The following is an 18309-nucleotide window of genomic DNA, read 5'->3' on the forward strand; positions in this document are numbered from 1 at the left end:
GGTCTGACAGGACTAGTCAGGCCTGCAATGGGCACCCTGTTGTCTTTCAGCAAAACACCTGTCCTTGGCCTGCTGGAAGTGGCAGGTTGTGCTGGATGGTAGAAGCCAGGCCTAATGAAAGGTAGCCATGACCGTATTGTCTTTACAGTTTCATGCCATATTCTGCATTGCTGTATCTGATTCCGTTTATTTTGCAGTTTAGCCATGGTATATAGTACCCAGGGAGAGCAAGTAGCTAGGCTTAATATTACAAAAATCTCATCTCCAGTGTAATTTCATACTTCTAAAGCTAACACATAACATCAAAGCCTTATCACTCAAATTTGGGGGGTTTTCCCTCTGGTCTTCCTTCTGAAAAAAGTAGTTGCTAATAATTTGTACCTTGTTCTGTGCAGGAGCACTTGGAGCACTTTGTAAAAGTGAGTCAAAGTTATCATATGTCTCACCACTACTACTGCTTATGAGCAGTGTAGCAGCACAAATGAGTTGAGCAAGAGCTGTGCTCTAATGTAATACGTGAGAGATAAGACTCTGCTCTGCACATGAGCTTCTGCAATGCTTCACAAGGCAGTGTCCCTTCTGCAGTTCAGCTCCTGAGCCCACAGAATAAGAGTAATGACTTTTGACTGACAGAAGGCAGGGGAGAATCACTCTTATATAGCAAAGAGGGAAATCAAGGCAAACAGAAAGGCAGTGGGGAGAATGTAAGTCACTGTGATTTCAGACATTGTATTCCACTGGGAAGAGAAGCGTATGGGTAAGAAAAGCTGGAGGGTCATGCTTTCCCTACCCTACCTACCCATCAGCCAGACTTGATTGTGTGGAAATTACTCTGTGATGTGGGAGTTTAAACCCTAGTGATAAGGAGGCACAAACACTGAGGCCTGAAAAGATGTGGAGTTTGTATTAAGCCTAGTGGATCTGCTAGATCACCAGTGATTCTGCAGCCTGCTTGAGGAGGCACTGCATAGAGAGTTGTGTGAGCCTAGAATAAGTTGTCACCCTTGGGTGATTTGCAAAAGACTTGTAATCACTCTTCCACCACTGCCTCACAATAGTTGTTGGGTTTTTGCACAAGTGCTAGGGCCTAGTTTCATGTTTCTTTTTCCAAATCATAGGCTTCCTTGAATTTTTGACTAATTTATGCTTATGTAATTTTCCTATAGGAGTGGGGGTGGAGTGAGAAGCAACAAATTCAAGTGAATGTGTTTAGTTTTGATTTCAGAAAAACTCATCCAGGCTATAGTTAAGAAGCTGTTTTGGCTCTTCAAAAGAAGTACCTGTGAATTCCTCCCACCCCACTTGTGATGTTTGCTTGCTGTTCATGGGATGGGACCACCTCAAGTTCAGCCAAGCAGAGGCACCACTTATTTCAGTCTTTCTGTACTTACAAGAATGAACTGTCATCCCCTAACTGAAGTTGCTGTATTGTGTTTGTTCAGCTTTAACTGGGCTGCCTTGGTTGTAGATGAAGCTCACAGACTGAAAAATCAGAGCTCTCTGCTTTACAAGACACTTTCTGAGGTAAAGTAAATCATCTATCTTCTAGTGTATTAAGACTTTTTCCTTTCAGTATAGCATACAGATTCTCTGTTTGTTTCTCTGAGTATTTATTAAGCTCTGACCCACAACTAGTTTCTGTCAGAGTTGATGAACAGATATTTAGTAGCAGAGAGATAAAGGCCTATGTTGTTGGCTTTGCATGGAGGTGGGCAGTATTCAGAGCTTCTCTCTCATTCTGATTCATTTGAAAGACTTAAAAATGTAAAACAACTTAACCACAGCTGTGTTGCTGAAGTAGTAGAAGTCTGGCTGACCTAAGACGATGTAAAGCAACAAGAGGCTATCTCCAGCTCTGGGAGGGTGAAGGAACCCTTGCCTAGTACATTAGGAACTACTGACTTCCACTGTCCCTTGTTTATTGAAAGCAGGAGAATTGCTCCAGCTCCCAAAGCACCCTGCCAGAGTACAACGAATGCCTTAGTGAAGGCTGCATTTCTTGTCATGGCAGTGAAACATGGGAATTAGGTTTGCACTGCCATCAGCCACAATGTATTACAATATACCTTGGAAAATAGGTGTTTTTATTAAATTACTGAAAGTTTTATACCTTCTGAACATATTGTCCATAATGTCTGTAATTCAAGACCTTTGATTATAGTCCCAAAAATAGACATGATTCACCTTAGCTCTCCTCCTAACATATTTTCTATTACCAAGCTTGAGATAAATTTCTGTTTCTCCAAAGGTAACCATGTTCTCCAAGTCTCTTTACAGGGATTACTGTAAGCAACATGGACCAGATAATGTTGCTGTGTTTGTCAAAGTTAGCCAGCAAATAGAAATGGAACTTAGGCAGTTTCATTTCACTGTCCTATCCCAAGAGCATTTCCCAGTTATCTCTCATTACCAAGCACTGAATATTAGACTGTAGAGTGCATGGATCGGAGAATTTTAATGGAGCTGATTTTGCACTTTGTTCTTATTTTGCTTACACTGACTTCCTTGCACTGGTGCCATCCTAGTCAGTTTGGAGCTGTTTGACAGTCACACCATACCTTATGTTTGGATGATTTTGGCAGACCTTTTCAGTGTTCTGCCAGCAGTTCTCTGCTGCCTCTTGTCTTTAGGTTAAGCTTAAGAGTGGTGTGGGTGAGTTGTGTATTAACTGATTTGTCATTACAGATATTTTCTCCTAATTATTTTGTTTTATTGCTGGTTCTTTCAGTTCTCAGTAGGCTTCAGCCTGCTACTCACAGGCACTCCAGTCCAGAACAGCCTCCAGGAACTGTATTCCTTACTCAGCCTTATTGAGCCTGACATCTTTCCTAAGGAACAAGTGAAAGAGTTTGTTGAGTATTACCAAGCAATTGAAAAGGATAGTGAGCCGGGTCAGTAATAAGCAACATTGTACTTCAATCAGAACCAATTGAAGCCATTCTCTTGACTAGAAAACAAGGGTGTTGCGTCTTCTTTATTTGCCTTCTTTTAATGCTGACTAGCTTTAAGACAAAGACACAAAAACTAATAATTACCTTTAAAGCAAGAGCTACCTTAATGTGGCTCCTAAGTGTTTCAGGTATGCAGCTGAAACACTATTCTCTATTTGTAAAATGTGGCTTGAAAAATTTCACTAATAGTTGTGAGATTCCTTAATCATTTATTTTGGAAGTGTAGTTGTGAAGGTACTGTATAAACTCTTTACCTTTAACACACTAATCTCCTTTTTTTTTTTTTCCCTTTCTCTTCCCTGCCTCTGCATAGCCAAGGAATTGCACAGTCTTCTGCAGCCATTTTTGCTTCGGAGAGTCAAATCTGAGGTGGCTGCAGAACTGCCAAAGAAGGTGGAAGTGGTTCTGTACCACGGAATGTCAGCTCTGCAGAAGAAGTACTACAAGGCCATTTTGACGAAAGATCTAGGTAACTGAGGATTTTGAATTCTGTCAATTATTTTTAAAACCAAAAGTAATGCCTTTTGTAAATGCATGCTCTGTTGCAGAGAAGAAGTTACTCTGGCCTGCAGAATATGTACAGCATGAATATGCCAAATTAATTGTTTGGGGCTGCTTGATTTGTGGTTTTAGCTTGTGATAAAATAAGAGACATATGGATCTATTGCTCAGGTATTGCAGAGCTAGGAAGGGTCAGCTTGAGGATCTGCTTTGGACCAGTCTGTAATTAAAAATACTTACCATGAGGTAAGCTGCTCCTATTGCACGTTTTTGTATTCAAACAAAAGGGTAGTATAAGAAATTTTGGATCTGTGGATCTCTGTGAATTTTCCAATAGTAGCACAGATACCATAAAGCAAATTTCAACCTACTGGGTGCAGTTATGAGTTTTTTGGGAAACCACAGGGCTATGTAGACAATGCAACTACTACCACATCATATGGCTTGCCACTGCTTCTGTGTCATGGGGGAAGTAAAACTGGGGAGTTGGAGATCCTGTGTTCTTCTAGGCCTAGCACTTTACATGAGCACCAACAGAAAATCTGAACCTTCATCTTCTGTAGTCAACATATATACATGTATTTTCTTCTTCTCAGAAAAATGCAATTCTTCTTAACTTCCTGGTTGCCCAGGAGATCTTGACTGTGGTGTTTCACTTTTTTTTTAAATTCAAATGAACTGCACCAGATTTTTTTCACTATTTTTGATGATGCACTCTTAGAGAAATTACACTGACCTTAACCAGGGAGTCCAGCACTTCAGTGAATCTGCCATGATACAGTAGTTTTCATCAGGATCTTATTTCTAAAGGCTTGTCCAAAAAATGTGAAGGAAATTTTATTTGGTCCATGAAAACAGATGTATTAGTCTTGAGATGGGAAATTCAAATGCAGATAAGATATGCAGAGAGAGATACTCCAGTGCTGAAGCACTTCAGAGCAGTGCTCAGGACCCAGACATTCCCAGTCAAACCCATTAATGGAGCATGGGCTTCCCTGCTCCATTCCTTTTCTATGCTCTTTTTTTCCAGATGCATTTGAAAATGAAACAGGAAGAAAGGTTACACTTCAGAATGTCTTAGTTCAGCTTCGAAAGTGTGTTGCCCACCCGTACCTTTTCAATGGTAAGAAGGCACTGTTCTCCCTCTTGAAACAGAAAAAAATAACTTTGATTTACATGCTGGTTTTCTGTTACTGCTTGGCAGTGTAATGCTTAGAAGAAGCAAGTCATAAACAATCTTGTACTTGAATCAGTAGCAGCTGTGATTTTGCAACCAGTTTGCATGACAGTTCATCAATAATGAGGAATAAAGTAGGACACTCTGTGAAGTCTGAGTTTCTAACTGCAACTCTCCACTTGTGTGTCTTTTCTCACCTAAAGAAAGAAATCACAATGCTTTGTGAACTACTGAAGGTGTTGTTTATGGACAGAGAAGGATCATCACTTCTCAATCAAGCATCATGGGGCTCTGTTTGGCAATAGTGGCACTGCAGACACACTGAGGTTGACCACAGAGTTGTTATTTGCATGGTATTAGGTCTGCTTTTGAAACTCCTTTCTGTTCCAGGTGTTGAACCAGAACCCTTTGAGATTGGAGAGCATATTGTTGAAGCCAGTGGCAAGATGTGTTTGTTGGATAAACTCCTTTCATTTTTGTATGCTGGGTATGTCATGTCAGGGTGGGGTTGACATAGGGAACAAAGATAAACTGGGAAGGCAAACTACCTTATTTAGCCATAGATGGAGCAGATATTCATTAAAACACTAGCACTGCTCTATTCATTGCATGTTACTAATTACCTGAAAGAAGTAATTTCAGCATCAGGAGCTGCATTGGAGAATATAGAGGAACCTCGATGATTTGTGTAGCTTCCTTTTAAACATTTCTCAAAACACTTCACTAACTCTCTCACATGTTCTCATATTTACCATATTTGAGAACCTGGGATAATAATGATGTGACTGAGTAGTCAGCATTTCTGGTTTGACTGTGGGTTTCCCGAGAGTGCTTTCCAATGCATCGGTTGTGCTGGCATGCTTGTGTTATACCAGAAGGCAGAATCCATAGCAAATGTGAAAAAGAAAAACACAAGAATAAGCTGAAACTTCAGCTTTGGGATTGACATTCAGAAGTCCTTATGTTGCACTCTGGTGAGTTCAGAACATGGAACCCAAAGACTTTGTGTGTTTTCCTCCACCTCTTAGATGGGTGGCAAATCAAACTGTGATTTGCATTCTTGGGCAGTCTGTGAAACAATGCCTCCTGCATGATATAAATTCTATCTTCTCTCTTAACTGGGCTGTGATTTCCCTTTGACTACTTCCAAGGGACAGAGCTCCAACAGACCTGGGCAAGTTCTGTTGTGGTTGTGAAGGTCTTTGTCCTTCTGCTGTATATCACCTTGTGAGTGGGTGCCTCAGCCTTGAATGTCTTTGCCACAGTACCAGCCCTGTGCAGGTTCTGGACTTGAAAATGCCCATGTTCTGCTCTACAGTGAAGTCTCATTTAAACACAGTCTGAGGTGTAGGGCTGGGAGGGAGAAGAGTTGATTTCTCGCAAACATTTGTACGTAGTTTAATCTTTGAGGGTCATTCACTGGAGGAGAAAATGCTTTACTGTCACAGAGATGCTGATATCGCATTTTCCCAGCATTTCAGATTCATTGTAGTGTGTGATTTGAGAGCAGTCATGTGGTGAGGAAGACTTTGTCATGCTAAGTTGAAGCTGAGGATCCTTTTACTCAGACTCCTTTGGATCTTCACCAGGGTGTATCCAGCCAGAAGCAGAGCTGTGCCAGGGCCTTGTTACTTGTCTGTGATTCAACACTCTAGACAGGGCAACTGATGATGGCAGATGGAGCTCACTGATTGCACTTGGATGTGGGGCTGAAAATGTGGTGAGGGAATGGGCCATGATTCTGGGAGGCTGAGTGTGCAGAGGTGGTGAGGCCTTGCTGTGTAACAGTGACTAACAGTGACTGGTTAAGCTCTTGTAACCCCTCTACCACACTGTGAAATGCTGTCACAGTATGTTGAGTGTCTCATGTTCTTCTTCCAGTGGCCACCGTGTCTTGCTCTTTTCTCAGATGACTCAACTGCTTGATATCCTCCAAGACTACATGGACTACAGAGGTATGTTCTGCACACTTTGATAGGAGAGGGCTTATCTTATATATCTGTCATATATTGTTCCTCTGATTTTGATCGATATGCCCAGGACGGAGAAAGAAATGTGATGAGGATTTATTGCTTCTCAGTAGTTAGAAACCATATTCTTGCTCTGTGAGTATCTCTGTGAGTCGAAGGATCTTGAATTCAGGTTTTTGCTGTGTTGCTGCTTGAAATGAGCTGATAGTTAAATGCTGTTCCTCAGTAAAATGGAGCTAACAAATGGCAGGGTAGCGATGTTTCATTATATACCTGTGTTCAATTGTGTACCTGAGTCCTTAAGTAATTGCAGTAAAGGCAATAGGCTTCCTCTGGATTCAGTTTGTCCAGCATAAAACACAAATTGAGCTACATTTGTACCAGGAAATTAGTTTTTGATTAAAACAGTTGTTGACAGTGGGGCCCCAACATGTCTGTGAGGGCAGGTTGGATCAGACCATTTTTGGCAAGATTAGCAATGTGTTCTTGGGACATTTTCTTTTGTTTCAATCCACATGGCTTCATGCCTACTTAGGATTTCCCATGAAAGAGGCTTTTGTTTGGTGTTTATGGTTTTGGATGACTAATAATGTAGGATAAAGCCAAATGTAGTGCCATATCCCATACTGCTTGCTAACAGGAAAGCACACATTGAAGGTCGTGGGAGTTTGGATAAGAAGGATCTGATGGTTGTTGGCCTGTTTTGTGGGGCCAACAGCCAGCACAGCATAGTATGAAATGGGACTGTTTGCTAATGTTCTTTTACTTGGGCTCTGAATTTTCCTGTTGTGTTTCCAAGCAGTAAATTAAATGCTGAGAGTCTCTGCTTCAGACTCAGCTAAATTACCAGTCAATCTGGAAGTCAGGGTCACTACTTCAATTTATACCAGGTTTAACTGGAAAAAAATGGAGTTTTAATGAGAAGGCAATAAAATGAGAACCAAGGCAGGAGGACTTGGCGTGAAACGATTCAGAACAGCAGTGAGACAATAGAGAATGAGGTAAGAGAGTAAGAGCATAGAAGGAATTTCAGAAATATCCATGTTGCTTGTTTGAAAAGGCTACAGCTACGAGCGGCTGGACGGCTCTGTTAGGGGTGAGGAGAGACACCTTGCCATTAAGAACTTTGGTCAACAGCCCATCTTTATCTTCCTGTTGAGCACCAGAGCAGGTAAGTAAGGAGAGACAAACAAACCATCTTGCTTCTGCACTCTACCTTTTCTCTCTCTGGCAAGATTTCAGGGAGTTCTGAATCCTTCAGAGTCTGTTCATGTGGGGGATTTTTGAGGGAGACGGGACATATCCTGAACTTGGGTCTCTCATCTAGGACATCTGGTTTCTGTGCTTTCTTTTTGGCAGCTGATGCCAAGATACTTTTCATATTGCAGCCTCTTGAGTTTATGTTATTCCAAGTCCCATAATGACTGTCTCTGTGCCAGTTTGAGCTTAAGGAATCTCACTAGCATTTTATTTCTGCAAGCGCCAGAACTTAGGCAGGAACAGACTTCCTTTAAGTAAGCTGGTGGAATTGCTTCTCAAGTTTGCTGAACATGGACATGCTGTCTAGCTGGCAGGCAGACTCAAACAAGAGCCTTTTGCTATCCTGAGATTGCAAAGATCTCTGTGGAACTGCTTCCTCCCCTCTTTGGTCCTTGGGCAGATCAGGGTCTTCTACACCGTTTCAAAGTTCACTGTCTCTCTGTTCAAGCAAGCGCAGAGCCAGGCTTCTTCTGCTTGTCTCCAGAGAAGGCATCCACACTGCTTGATCTCAAACATCCAACTGGAACTAAGTCTTCCTTTGGGCTTCTGCTTAGACTTTTGTGGATGAGCCTGGCTCCAATATTACCATAGTGCATTGAGAGTATACATAGGGAGACCGAAGAGAAGCACCTAATGCTAGATGTTGGGAGTATGTGTGTCTCTCACCACAGTGCCTGAACTCTCCCTGCCCGTGTCAGCCAGACTGCACATTGCCATGTCTGGCCAAAGCATCTTGTATTCAGCTGGGAATAGGTGTGCTAACAGTTACACATTGCTGTTACATTATGGACAGAAGTTATCTGGTGCATGACTGTGTTCACTTGCAGGGATGTTCTGATTACAGTGAAGATGTCTTACCATGAGCTGGGAAAAATGTAAGGCAGCAGGCTGTCCCCTCTTTAGCTACAATATGTGGCCACAGTAGTAGGTATTTAAAAATGTAGAATTCACTGTGGGTTTTTTTTCTTTTCATTCCATGAAAGCCCAAGCTCTAACCTCAAAACCTCTAAGTCATATAAATACTTAGGCTCTGGTTATTGTGTATTTGGACCTGGTGTTTGCCAGTGTTTCAGTGGTGTATTTACCAGCTGCTTCTGAGATGCAGCCAAGTCACAACTTGGGCAGTCCCTTGTGGCCTCAGGGAAGCCCATCCTTGCTGGGATAATCTGCCTGCCAGCGGAAGAATATGTCTGTGTTCTTCAGTCTTGACGGTCTTGACCCTTTGCATTGATTCACTTGCACTCTATCTTTTTTGATTACATTTGATTATATTGCACAGTACAGCGTGGTTTTGGGCTGTTGCAGAAAACTGGAAATGGAAGGCTTACCCATCCTTTTAGATCCTTATGAGACTTAGATTTGGAGTTGAGAGATGGATTGAATTAGATACAGTTGATCAGATCTGACAGAACTTTGCATAGCATAAATTCTCCTTAATTTTGCTAACATATTTTGTGACCATCTTCTTTTGTTTGTAGGTGGAGTTGGCATGAATCTGACAGCAGCAGATACAGTTATTTTTACTGATAGTGATTTTAACCCGCAAAATGACTTGCAAGCAATAGCAAGAGCTCACCGAATTGGGCAGCACAAGTGAGAAACGTCACTACTTCTAGTTTGGTTGCTGACTCTCTTGGTCTCTCAGTATTACTTTCCCTATCCCTTGTCAGTGGAAGGTTAACGTACAATAGACTGAAGATCAAAGGAGAGCAGAGAGGATTGTATATCTTCATTTTTCAGTTGCAGCCTCATGCAGTCTCGTTCTTGTCATGTGTCTAGGGTGGGAGCTTTGTAAATTTGGAGTAGGAAATGGAGGCTGGAGGTTTGCCTGCACTTTTGCAGTGAGCATTTCTCCCATGTCAAGAAACAATTATATCAGCATTATATTTCTGCTGATTATTTTTGTTAATTTTGTTCTTGCTGTTTTTAACCTACCAAGGGAGTGGGTGATGAAATAGTGCTCCATGCAAGGAAATAGCTTAGTGCACCTCCAAAAAAAGTAAACAATAAGAATTTTCATAAACTTTTTCAGGCCTGTGAAAATTATCCGCTTGATTGGGCGAGATACAATTGAAGAACTAATCTACCGAAGAGCTGCTTCTAAACTCCGTCTGACAAACGCTGTTGTAGAAGGGGGTCAGTTTGCTCTGGGAGCACCCAAGCCTCAAGGAGCAGCAGAATTACAGGTAAACTAGAGCCATACCGTTATTTAGACTCCAGTAGCGACCTTAGGAATGTCCCAGCATGTTTCCGTATTTACATCTGATATGACCCTATCCAAACAGCTGGGCATTGACATGACAGCTTTTGTATGTAAGAACCAAAATGACATCCTGGGTCCAGACAAGATCTGATGTTTGAAGACAATTTTTGCAATTTTTGAGGCACATCCGTTGTTGGAAAAGGATGTCTTTTCTTGGAGAAGAGGGGAAGACAGAATGTTTCCTTGTCTTACTTGTTTTTAATTATACTAAGTCTGAAGTGGAAGCTGATTCATTGTTTCTAGAACTGATCTGTCTCTAGTGCTTTTCTCTGGCAAAGTACCTAGTCAACAAGTACCTAGTCAGCTTTTGCTTGTTAGTCTGAAATTCAGTCAACCTTCTGTTGGCCTCTTGGCCTCATGAGTCAGGGCATGATTTATAATTCTGACCTGAAAGCTGAGGTTTGTGCTGAGAACTTGGGTCGAAAACCTCAGGCAAAGTGACATTTAAGGGAATATACCCCCTGTGAGCAGCTAAACCTGGGAGAGATTTGCATTTAGTGTATCCTTTCCCCCTCCACCTCCCCTCACTGCCCCATCATCATGTATCTCAGCAATTATAGTTTCTGTGGGAGAAATGGAACAGAGCCCATAGGAAATTCCATGCTGATATTTTTCTCCCCATGGATTTTTGTGATATTTAAGCTTTTGTTTTAGAAGGGTTGGGGCAAAACCAGGTCTTTCTGGCTATGAAGAAAGCTGCTTGACTGCAGTCAGTAGAGTTCTGTTCTGTCGTTTAGCCTTGAAGAAAAATGACCATTCAAGTCTGATTAAGTTATGATTGAGAGAGATACATTGTAGGGGCTTGTCCCATCAAGCTTTGGGAGAACCAGACATGTTAAAGCATTAGTATTTTGACAGGTAGACTTAAAGCTTAGGTTTCTCCACTCCTACATGCTTTGCATTTAAGCCTGAGAAGTTCAAGACACTGGGATTGACATGGAATTACAACATAATAATACTGAACTTCCCCTTCTGTTTGATAAAGCTGAGTGAAATCTTGAAATTTGGCTTGGATAAATTGCTCTCCTCTGAGGGGAGTACTATACAGGATGTGGAGCTGGAAAACATCCTTGGAGAGACAAAAGGAGGGAACTGGGTAATGGACATTGTGCTGCCACGTAAAGAAGAGAATGAAGAAGAGAATACAGAGAGTAAGTTAACACTCTAAATAGCTACAACATTTGGATGTTAGTAGTAGAGAAGGCTTCCCAGGTAGGAGTGGCATTTTTCAGACAAGAAGAAAAGCAGAATTGTAAGTAAGTGATTTGGATTTTGTTTGTGGCCTATCCACAAACTTTATTTCTGAGTCTTTATTGGTTTTTTTTTCTTCTTTTTTGTGTCCTTATTTGCCTGTTTGTAAGATAATGTTAACAATTATTGCCCAGTTTTGGTGGCAGGGAGTTGAATTCCTTCCTATGAATGTTTTAAGACCTCAGATGGAAATTCATGAGAAAAGGGGAAATATTCATATTCCAGCTACCGCTTTTCCCACAGAGAAACATTAAGATAGATATGCAGTTTTAGAGATATAACAGTAACTTAAGGAGAGGCTGTGTAGCAGGTGTTTTGTATTTATCCCCAAACAAAAGATCATTGGCCATGAAGATCACAAGCTGAAAGGACCTTAAAAAATTTCAAAATATGAGATAAGAAATGCAGAGTCATGGTGTCTAAACAACTAGAACAAACCTATTCTATCTTCAGAACTCTGCTTTCTTGTCCAAATGTCACACAATTTTGGTTCATTTTTCATAGCCCCATACTATATGAAAATAAATTCTAAGAATACTTTGCTCTTCTAGTGTCCCAGTGAGAAAGACAGAATTTCTGTCTGGGTACACAGTAGCACTTAAGTATATATCTGTGACTGAAGTAGAAATGTGGCCTTGCAGGTTAGGTACAGTCCATGCTGCAGCAGTTGCCAGCAACAAGTAATTATTTGCTGGGAGTTAGCAACGAGTGGTATTTTCTGGTGGTAACTTAAAAGAGGAGCAGTGGTGCCACACTGTGTAATAGGTATTGAGAAAATAACTCACCTGATGAGCAGCAACTCTGCCAGAATTCTGTGCTTTTATTTTGTTTGGGAGCTCAAAAGCAGAAGTTTGCTGTCCCTTTACAAGAGTTGCCTGTAACTAGATAGCAGAGCTAAATGGATTTGCTCCAGGCAGAGATGGAATGACCAAAGAGAACAGCAATAGAGCCACAACTTAAGATAATTAATTGACAAAAAAGGAAGAAAGGTTCTTTGACAGCATAAATGTCTTAAAAGCTTTGGTCAAAGGAAGCAAATCTTGATTCTCTTATTTCTACATGATGCTGACACTGGTCATACAAAAAATTTTGAGAGTGAAGATCTTTTCCTGCTGAAGGTAGAATGTCATAGAGGAGCCAAATTTTGCTTATCTTGCTGTACATTTTAGGTGTTAGCAGGTTTTAGTTCCTTTTTACGCTTTTTAATTATTTTTTAAAGATCACATGTACGTGTATGAAGGCAAAGATTATTCAAAAGAACCCAGCAGAGAAGACAAAAAAGCATTTGATCAGCTTTTGGATCTTCAGAAAACACTGTTTGAAGAGACCAGTAAGGAAGGGAGAGCTCTCCGGAACAAAACAAATGTAAGACAGAAGACATGACAAGGCGCATGATGCTCTTTCATTTGCTTGTGGAAAATGAAAAAGACAGTTTCCTCTCTTTACCTGAAGCTTGCAGGAGGCACATTAAAAGATTTGGATGCCAATGTAGTAAAGTTGGCTCTGGAATCTGAGGGCTCGAGAATTCAGCAATCCTGATAACTCAGGTCACAAAACCACGTGTTTTGTGGCAATTGGGATCTGATGATTAAGACTTGTGGGCAAGAAAACAAATGGGAAAGTACGTACGTTAAGGCGGGCACCAGGCATGGCTTTAAGATGAGCAGTTTGTTTCTGTGATGCTACTTTCTTTCTCCAGGCCCTTCTCGCAGGCCTTCGGGAACAGTCAGCCAGGAGGAAGCACTTGTTTAGTGCAGAGGAGCTGGAGGCAAGGAAGAAAAAGCGCCAAGAAGCAGCAGCAAAGAGAGCAAAGCTCATGGAGGAAAAGAAGGCAGCAAAAGCGGAGGCAGAGCACAAGAAAAAGTATGGTTTGTACTACTTGTAAACTGATGTCTGTGTGCTACAGTCTAGAAATGTGTGTCTGATTGATGAAAATAAGTCGTGCTCTGTATCCACTCTTGCAGGTGGAATGGGGATGAGGGGAGGAGGAGATGACAGAATGGTTGCAGGCCACCCTCATGAAAGAGTTAACTTCATATATTAGGATATTTCTATGTGTATGATTGAACTGCATAACGTGGGGATATGAAGATGAAAAAATGGTTTGAGTCCCTAGGAAGGGTTCTTTTCCCCTGAATAGCCTTCCTGACTTTACATCTAATTTGAGTCATAGAGTGACCTGAATAAGACCCAAATATCTGACTGTACAATGACCCTTTGGGAGAAGCTTTCTGAAATGTCACAGTTGGCCCCTATGTATTGTTCTGATATCTATGACTCTCTTGCACGTCTTAACTTTCTCCTCCTTGTTTCCCAGGTGTTCTTCCTTTCCACCACTCTAAAGTAGCTCCTTGCCCTTTGTCATATGCTCACTTTTTCCATGCCTGCAATTGGCTTATCACCTTGGCATGTGACTCTTAATATCATGGATAAGAACTGTGGTAAATGTTGTTCTGGCCTAAAATGGGGGAGAGAGTAGAGGGAATGCAGTTCTAGGTCTCCTGTGTTTCACTGCAATGAATTAAACCAAGGTGTGTGCCCCCCCACCTTTGATTTTCATTTAACATCCTCTTCTCTTGTTTTTGTTTCAGGATGGCCTGGTGGGAGGCAAATCATTACACGTCTACCTGCCTTCCTTCAGAAGACAGTGGCTCTGAGGAAGAGTTTGAGGAGGATGAGGTTGGGCTGGATGTGGATTTAGATTACAAAGATGCAGACCAGAACAATATCAAGTACGTCATGGGAGATGTAACCCACCCCCAAGCAGAAGAGGAAGATGCCATCATTGTCCATTGCCTAGGTAGGACTTATGAAAAACAGGAATGCTGTTGGGTGAGGTGGACAAGGGAGTGAATTGTCCCTACTAGCTCAATAGTTTCTGATTCCCATGCACACTGAAATCATTTGGATTTGAGTTTGATGTAATCTCAAGTGGTCCAGAGGCAATACAGCCTCTACTCTATCATGTATAACCCACACAAGTAGTAGCAAGGTGTGCATGGGTCTTTGCATCCCCTCTCTGGATTTATGAGTGAGCCTCTTGAAAAGTGCCTGTATGGCTTGAAATTTTATATCTGTGGCTAAGTGACAGCAGTTCCTCCTGAGAGCAGGGCCTTCTGTTTATTCTGTGGAAGCTGTAGGGTTCAAACTCAGATACTGAAAATCATCTACTTTATCCAGTCAGCAGAGAGAGACAGGCACTTTCAGAGGCTAAGGTCAAAGTTTCTCAGTGCTTGTCTCTCAGCACTGACAGTACAGAGGCTCTAGGCTGGTCTCCTAACTTCAGGACCTCTGTTAAGACACTAAAGCTGAGGGAGAGAAAGTCACATTACAGACTTTCTCCTGAAGCAGTGTTGGAGCTACTCTCTGACCAGGGCTATAGCAGAACACTTTAATCTGCTTTGGCTTATGTTAAACTCTGCATGAAACCTCATGTTTAAAGTGGAAATGCCAAGTAAAAGTGAAAGGCTGCAAATACCAAACATCATGTTGTGGGAAGCCCAAGGCACCAAGCTGGAGACATAGTACATATATGCTCTATGCACCTATAGGTATGTATGTAAGGATGCTGTCAGGTTTATATGCTCAATGCCATGGTTAGTGCTTGTTTGAGCATTCTCAGTGGACAGTAAGAAGGAATTCTTCCTGCAGTTTTTCAGAGAACTGTTACAAGTATGTTTTTCTCAAGGGCTGAAGTTTATCCTTTAGGATGGTCCCTTGAATAGTGGTTGACTTCAGTTCATATGTGGTTCCTATATCTGTTTTTGATAATCATTTGTCTCATGTGTATAGAGCAGGTGCCTTTCCTGCAGGGATGGTCTTCAGGCTCACTTCTAAAAGGAGTCTAACTTGTCACTTCATTCTAGATGACTCTGGCCGCTGGGGAAGGGGTGGTTTATTTACTGCTCTGGAAGCTCGTTCTGATCAGCCAAGGAAAATCTATGAGATGGCAGGAAAGATGAAAGGTAAGAGATTAAAACATGACCTTAGGCCAAGATACTTGAAAGAACTTAAATCACACTTATGTTGCAGGAATGAGGTACTTGGACACCTCGATACTCATGTTTCTTCCTAGATATGTGCATCCCTAGCTCTGAAAGTAGTAATTCAGTGAGTACTTCAACTTGACTTGTTTGGAGTCTGAGAACTCTGTGTGTGGACTAATCATTCCAATCCAAGTTGCAAGTCATAAAAAAGGGAAAAAACGCCAAACTTGTACATTATTCACAGGTTTTTCACTGTATAACACAGAGCACTGCATCTTCTGTCACAGTGCTTTCAAGAAGGATGAAAGCCACCTCAGGCAGTACTCGGCTGAGCCTTTGCTTCCCTCCAGGCACTAATCTTTTCTTGAGCATGTATTAGCAGTTTTGAGCTAACTGCAGCTGGTGTGGACTGCACACCTTGCAGTAAGGGGGACCTGTTGATTTTTTTAATTTCTTGGGAGATGCTTTCCTCTTGTTTCAGGACTGATTTTTTCTTATTGTCCTGTTCTTGTTTTCTGGACAGACCTGGAGTTAGGAGGAACCCTGTTATTCCCTATTGATGATAAAAAATCAAGGAAAAAAGGACAAGACTTGGTGAGAATGCGAAGCTCTTTTTTTTTTGTTGCTCTGTCCATATGTTTTTGACATTGTGTGACATGAACCTTATGGTTTTTTCCCAATAATAATGGCACTGACTACTGAACATGACCAAGTTGCAGTTAAATATCAGAGAAAAGGAGTTCTTTTCCTCATTTATTAAAGCTATAAGTTAGTAATGCGGTTTTCCAGCAGCTGTCACTTTGTCTCTTAGTGCTGTATATGGACTCCATTTCAATTTTTTGTGTGTTTTCCCCTTAGTTGGCCTTGATTGTAGCTCAGCACCGGGATCGGTCCAACAACTTGTCTGGCATTAAGCTGTCTGCTTTAGAAAAGGGCCTGAAGAAGATTTATTTGGCAGCCAAGAAAAGGAATGGTAAGTGTCTGTGCAGTAGAACAGTGAATCCTTACATGTGTGATTGCTCCTAAAGATGATGACCAATTTCCACCTCTCTTCTACTGTTTTTTTCTGAAGTAAAGTAGGATTGAGATCTCCATAGCAGATATGTTGCTCCAAAATCTTTCTTCTGTTCTTGATGGGTAGCTTGAAGTCCTTACCTAGATTGCTTTCTGTATGTGTATCTTGTCCTCAAGAGTGTGCACTCTCCATTCTCTCCTTCTCAGCAACAGTGCATCTTCCACGTATCGGGTATGCAACAAAAGGTTTCAACTGGTATGGTACTGAGCGGCTCATCCGAAAGTACCTGGCAACACGGGGTATCCCCACCCTTATGTATCCTTTTGGAGTATGTCTTATTATTTTCAAAATCTAGTACTGAAATGATCCTGTAAATATCTTGATGAATGCAAAGCAAGGAAGCAAGGCAAGGCGCAGATGCCACAGTCCAGCTAAAAACCTGGTTTCTCTGACTTTTCTGTCATCCAAGTACTCATTCCACACTGAGGACTTAATCATTTAGCTGATAATGACAGGCAAGTGTGATTCAGTGTGCCTGTCAGAATTTGTTAGAACCAGGTGCTAGTCTTCTGTTGACAGCATCGGCTTACCTGTATATGCCACATCTGTGGGAGAGGTGACTGGAATTTCAGATAAATGGAGGTGACTCAGAAAGCATCAAAAGTGAGAATATAAAAAAACATTACAATGTTCCAAACAAGTGATAACCTGCTTCCTTGACTGAACATTGTGAAAGTTGGTGTGTTAGGACAGGCTTAGGAAGGCTTTCACCTTCCAGGAAAGGAAGCGTGTTTACAAGGAGGCTGTTTTGTCCCTTCTCTAGGAAGACATTCACTTGTATACTGACACTGTCAGCAGTTCTGTGAAACAGAAAACCTGAAACAAAGAAAATAGTATTCAGAGCATTCTGCCCCCTTCCTTGCTGAATCTGTTAGTGGACATATTGTCTAGCATTCGTTGACACTTGACAGCATTTCCTTGACATTCTTTATTAGATATTACTTCTCTAGGAGTAAAGGCTCTTCCTCTGCTTCACAGCCATATTCATCTCCAGTGACAGTTTCAAAGCCATGAAGGTGCAGTTAGTTCACCAAGAAACATGCTCAAAGAGCGAACATCACACGGGCAGTCTGTGTGCATTCACTTCAGAAACGAGCCTTACACAGCCATTACTCACCCCTGTATCTCTGCCTTTACTGGCCCCAACGTTCACATATTGCCAGTGGCCCTGGAGAGGAATGTGACTGCTTCAGAGTCCAAAGAGGAAGGGCGTTGGCTCAATCCCAAATCTGTTTTGGAGATGAATAATTAAACTTCCACTGATGGTCCATTGTTATCCCTTACATTAAGTTATTGTTAAGGCTTGGAATACAGTATTGTTTGGCTGTATTTCCCTGCCCCCCCCTTTCAAATTCCATACCTTATATCACTATAATTCTTTTCAATCAGCTTTTTAGTGGTTACCTGGCATTCTGTGTACATGTCCACATATAACTTTCAGCAGAAAGCAACTTCTCAACTGTATGACAACCACATAGAATAAACTGTTTATACTGTTCTGGTTTTTCAGAAATCCATTTGACTTGCATTTGTTCAAATATAAAATTTAGCTCTATAATCATGTGCTTATAGTCTAGCAAAATGCCGACCAGTATTCCTGGCAAAGGTGTGCAAGGCTGCCAAAATTTGAGACTGACTTTATAAATGATACCTTTCCTCCCACAACTCTTTTTTTCATTACACAGTTTTTTGTTGCAGCTGTTAGGCAAAACCAGTTCCTTACTGCTGTCTAAAAAGCTGCATGAAAGGTTCCATGACCCTTTGATTCACTTTTTAGGCGCAGAGTTTTTGATATTTGGTGTTTACTCTACTGCAAGGGAACTTGCCTGGTTTTTGCACTGTTGGCACTGTTGGCTTTAGAGTATTTTTAGAATG

General features: G+C 41.5%; 1 protein-coding gene across 1 annotated transcript in view; it reads left to right on the plus strand.

Moving 5' to 3' along the window:
* Positions 1 to 17932, plus strand: part of CHD1L (chromodomain helicase DNA binding protein 1 like) — a 23003-nt gene extending 5071 nt beyond the window's left edge. The window contains exons 6-23 of the mRNA XM_025895324.2: positions 1443 to 1524; positions 2729 to 2891; positions 3265 to 3420; positions 4483 to 4575; positions 5020 to 5116; positions 6511 to 6584; positions 7660 to 7770; positions 9338 to 9452; positions 9892 to 10045; positions 11108 to 11273; positions 12593 to 12738; positions 13073 to 13236; positions 13965 to 14173; positions 15240 to 15338; positions 15883 to 15953; positions 16218 to 16332; positions 16581 to 16689; positions 17370 to 17932. Of these exons, the coding sequence (XP_025751109.2) occupies positions 1443 to 1524; positions 2729 to 2891; positions 3265 to 3420; positions 4483 to 4575; positions 5020 to 5116; positions 6511 to 6584; positions 7660 to 7770; positions 9338 to 9452; positions 9892 to 10045; positions 11108 to 11273; positions 12593 to 12738; positions 13073 to 13236; positions 13965 to 14173; positions 15240 to 15338; positions 15883 to 15953; positions 16218 to 16332; positions 16581 to 16689; positions 17370 to 17448 (2203 nt within the window). The 3' untranslated portion in view covers positions 17449 to 17932. The remainder of the gene's footprint in view (positions 1 to 1442; positions 1525 to 2728; positions 2892 to 3264; positions 3421 to 4482; positions 4576 to 5019; positions 5117 to 6510; positions 6585 to 7659; positions 7771 to 9337; positions 9453 to 9891; positions 10046 to 11107; positions 11274 to 12592; positions 12739 to 13072; positions 13237 to 13964; positions 14174 to 15239; positions 15339 to 15882; positions 15954 to 16217; positions 16333 to 16580; positions 16690 to 17369) is intronic.
* The last annotated feature ends 377 nt before the right edge of the window (positions 17933 to 18309 follow it).

This window comes from Manacus vitellinus, unplaced genomic scaffold (genome assembly GCF_001715985.3).
Source record: "Manacus vitellinus isolate BGI_N305 unplaced genomic scaffold, ASM171598v3 scaffold_28_pilon, whole genome shotgun sequence".
NCBI lineage: Eukaryota > Metazoa > Chordata > Aves > Passeriformes > Pipridae > Manacus > Manacus vitellinus.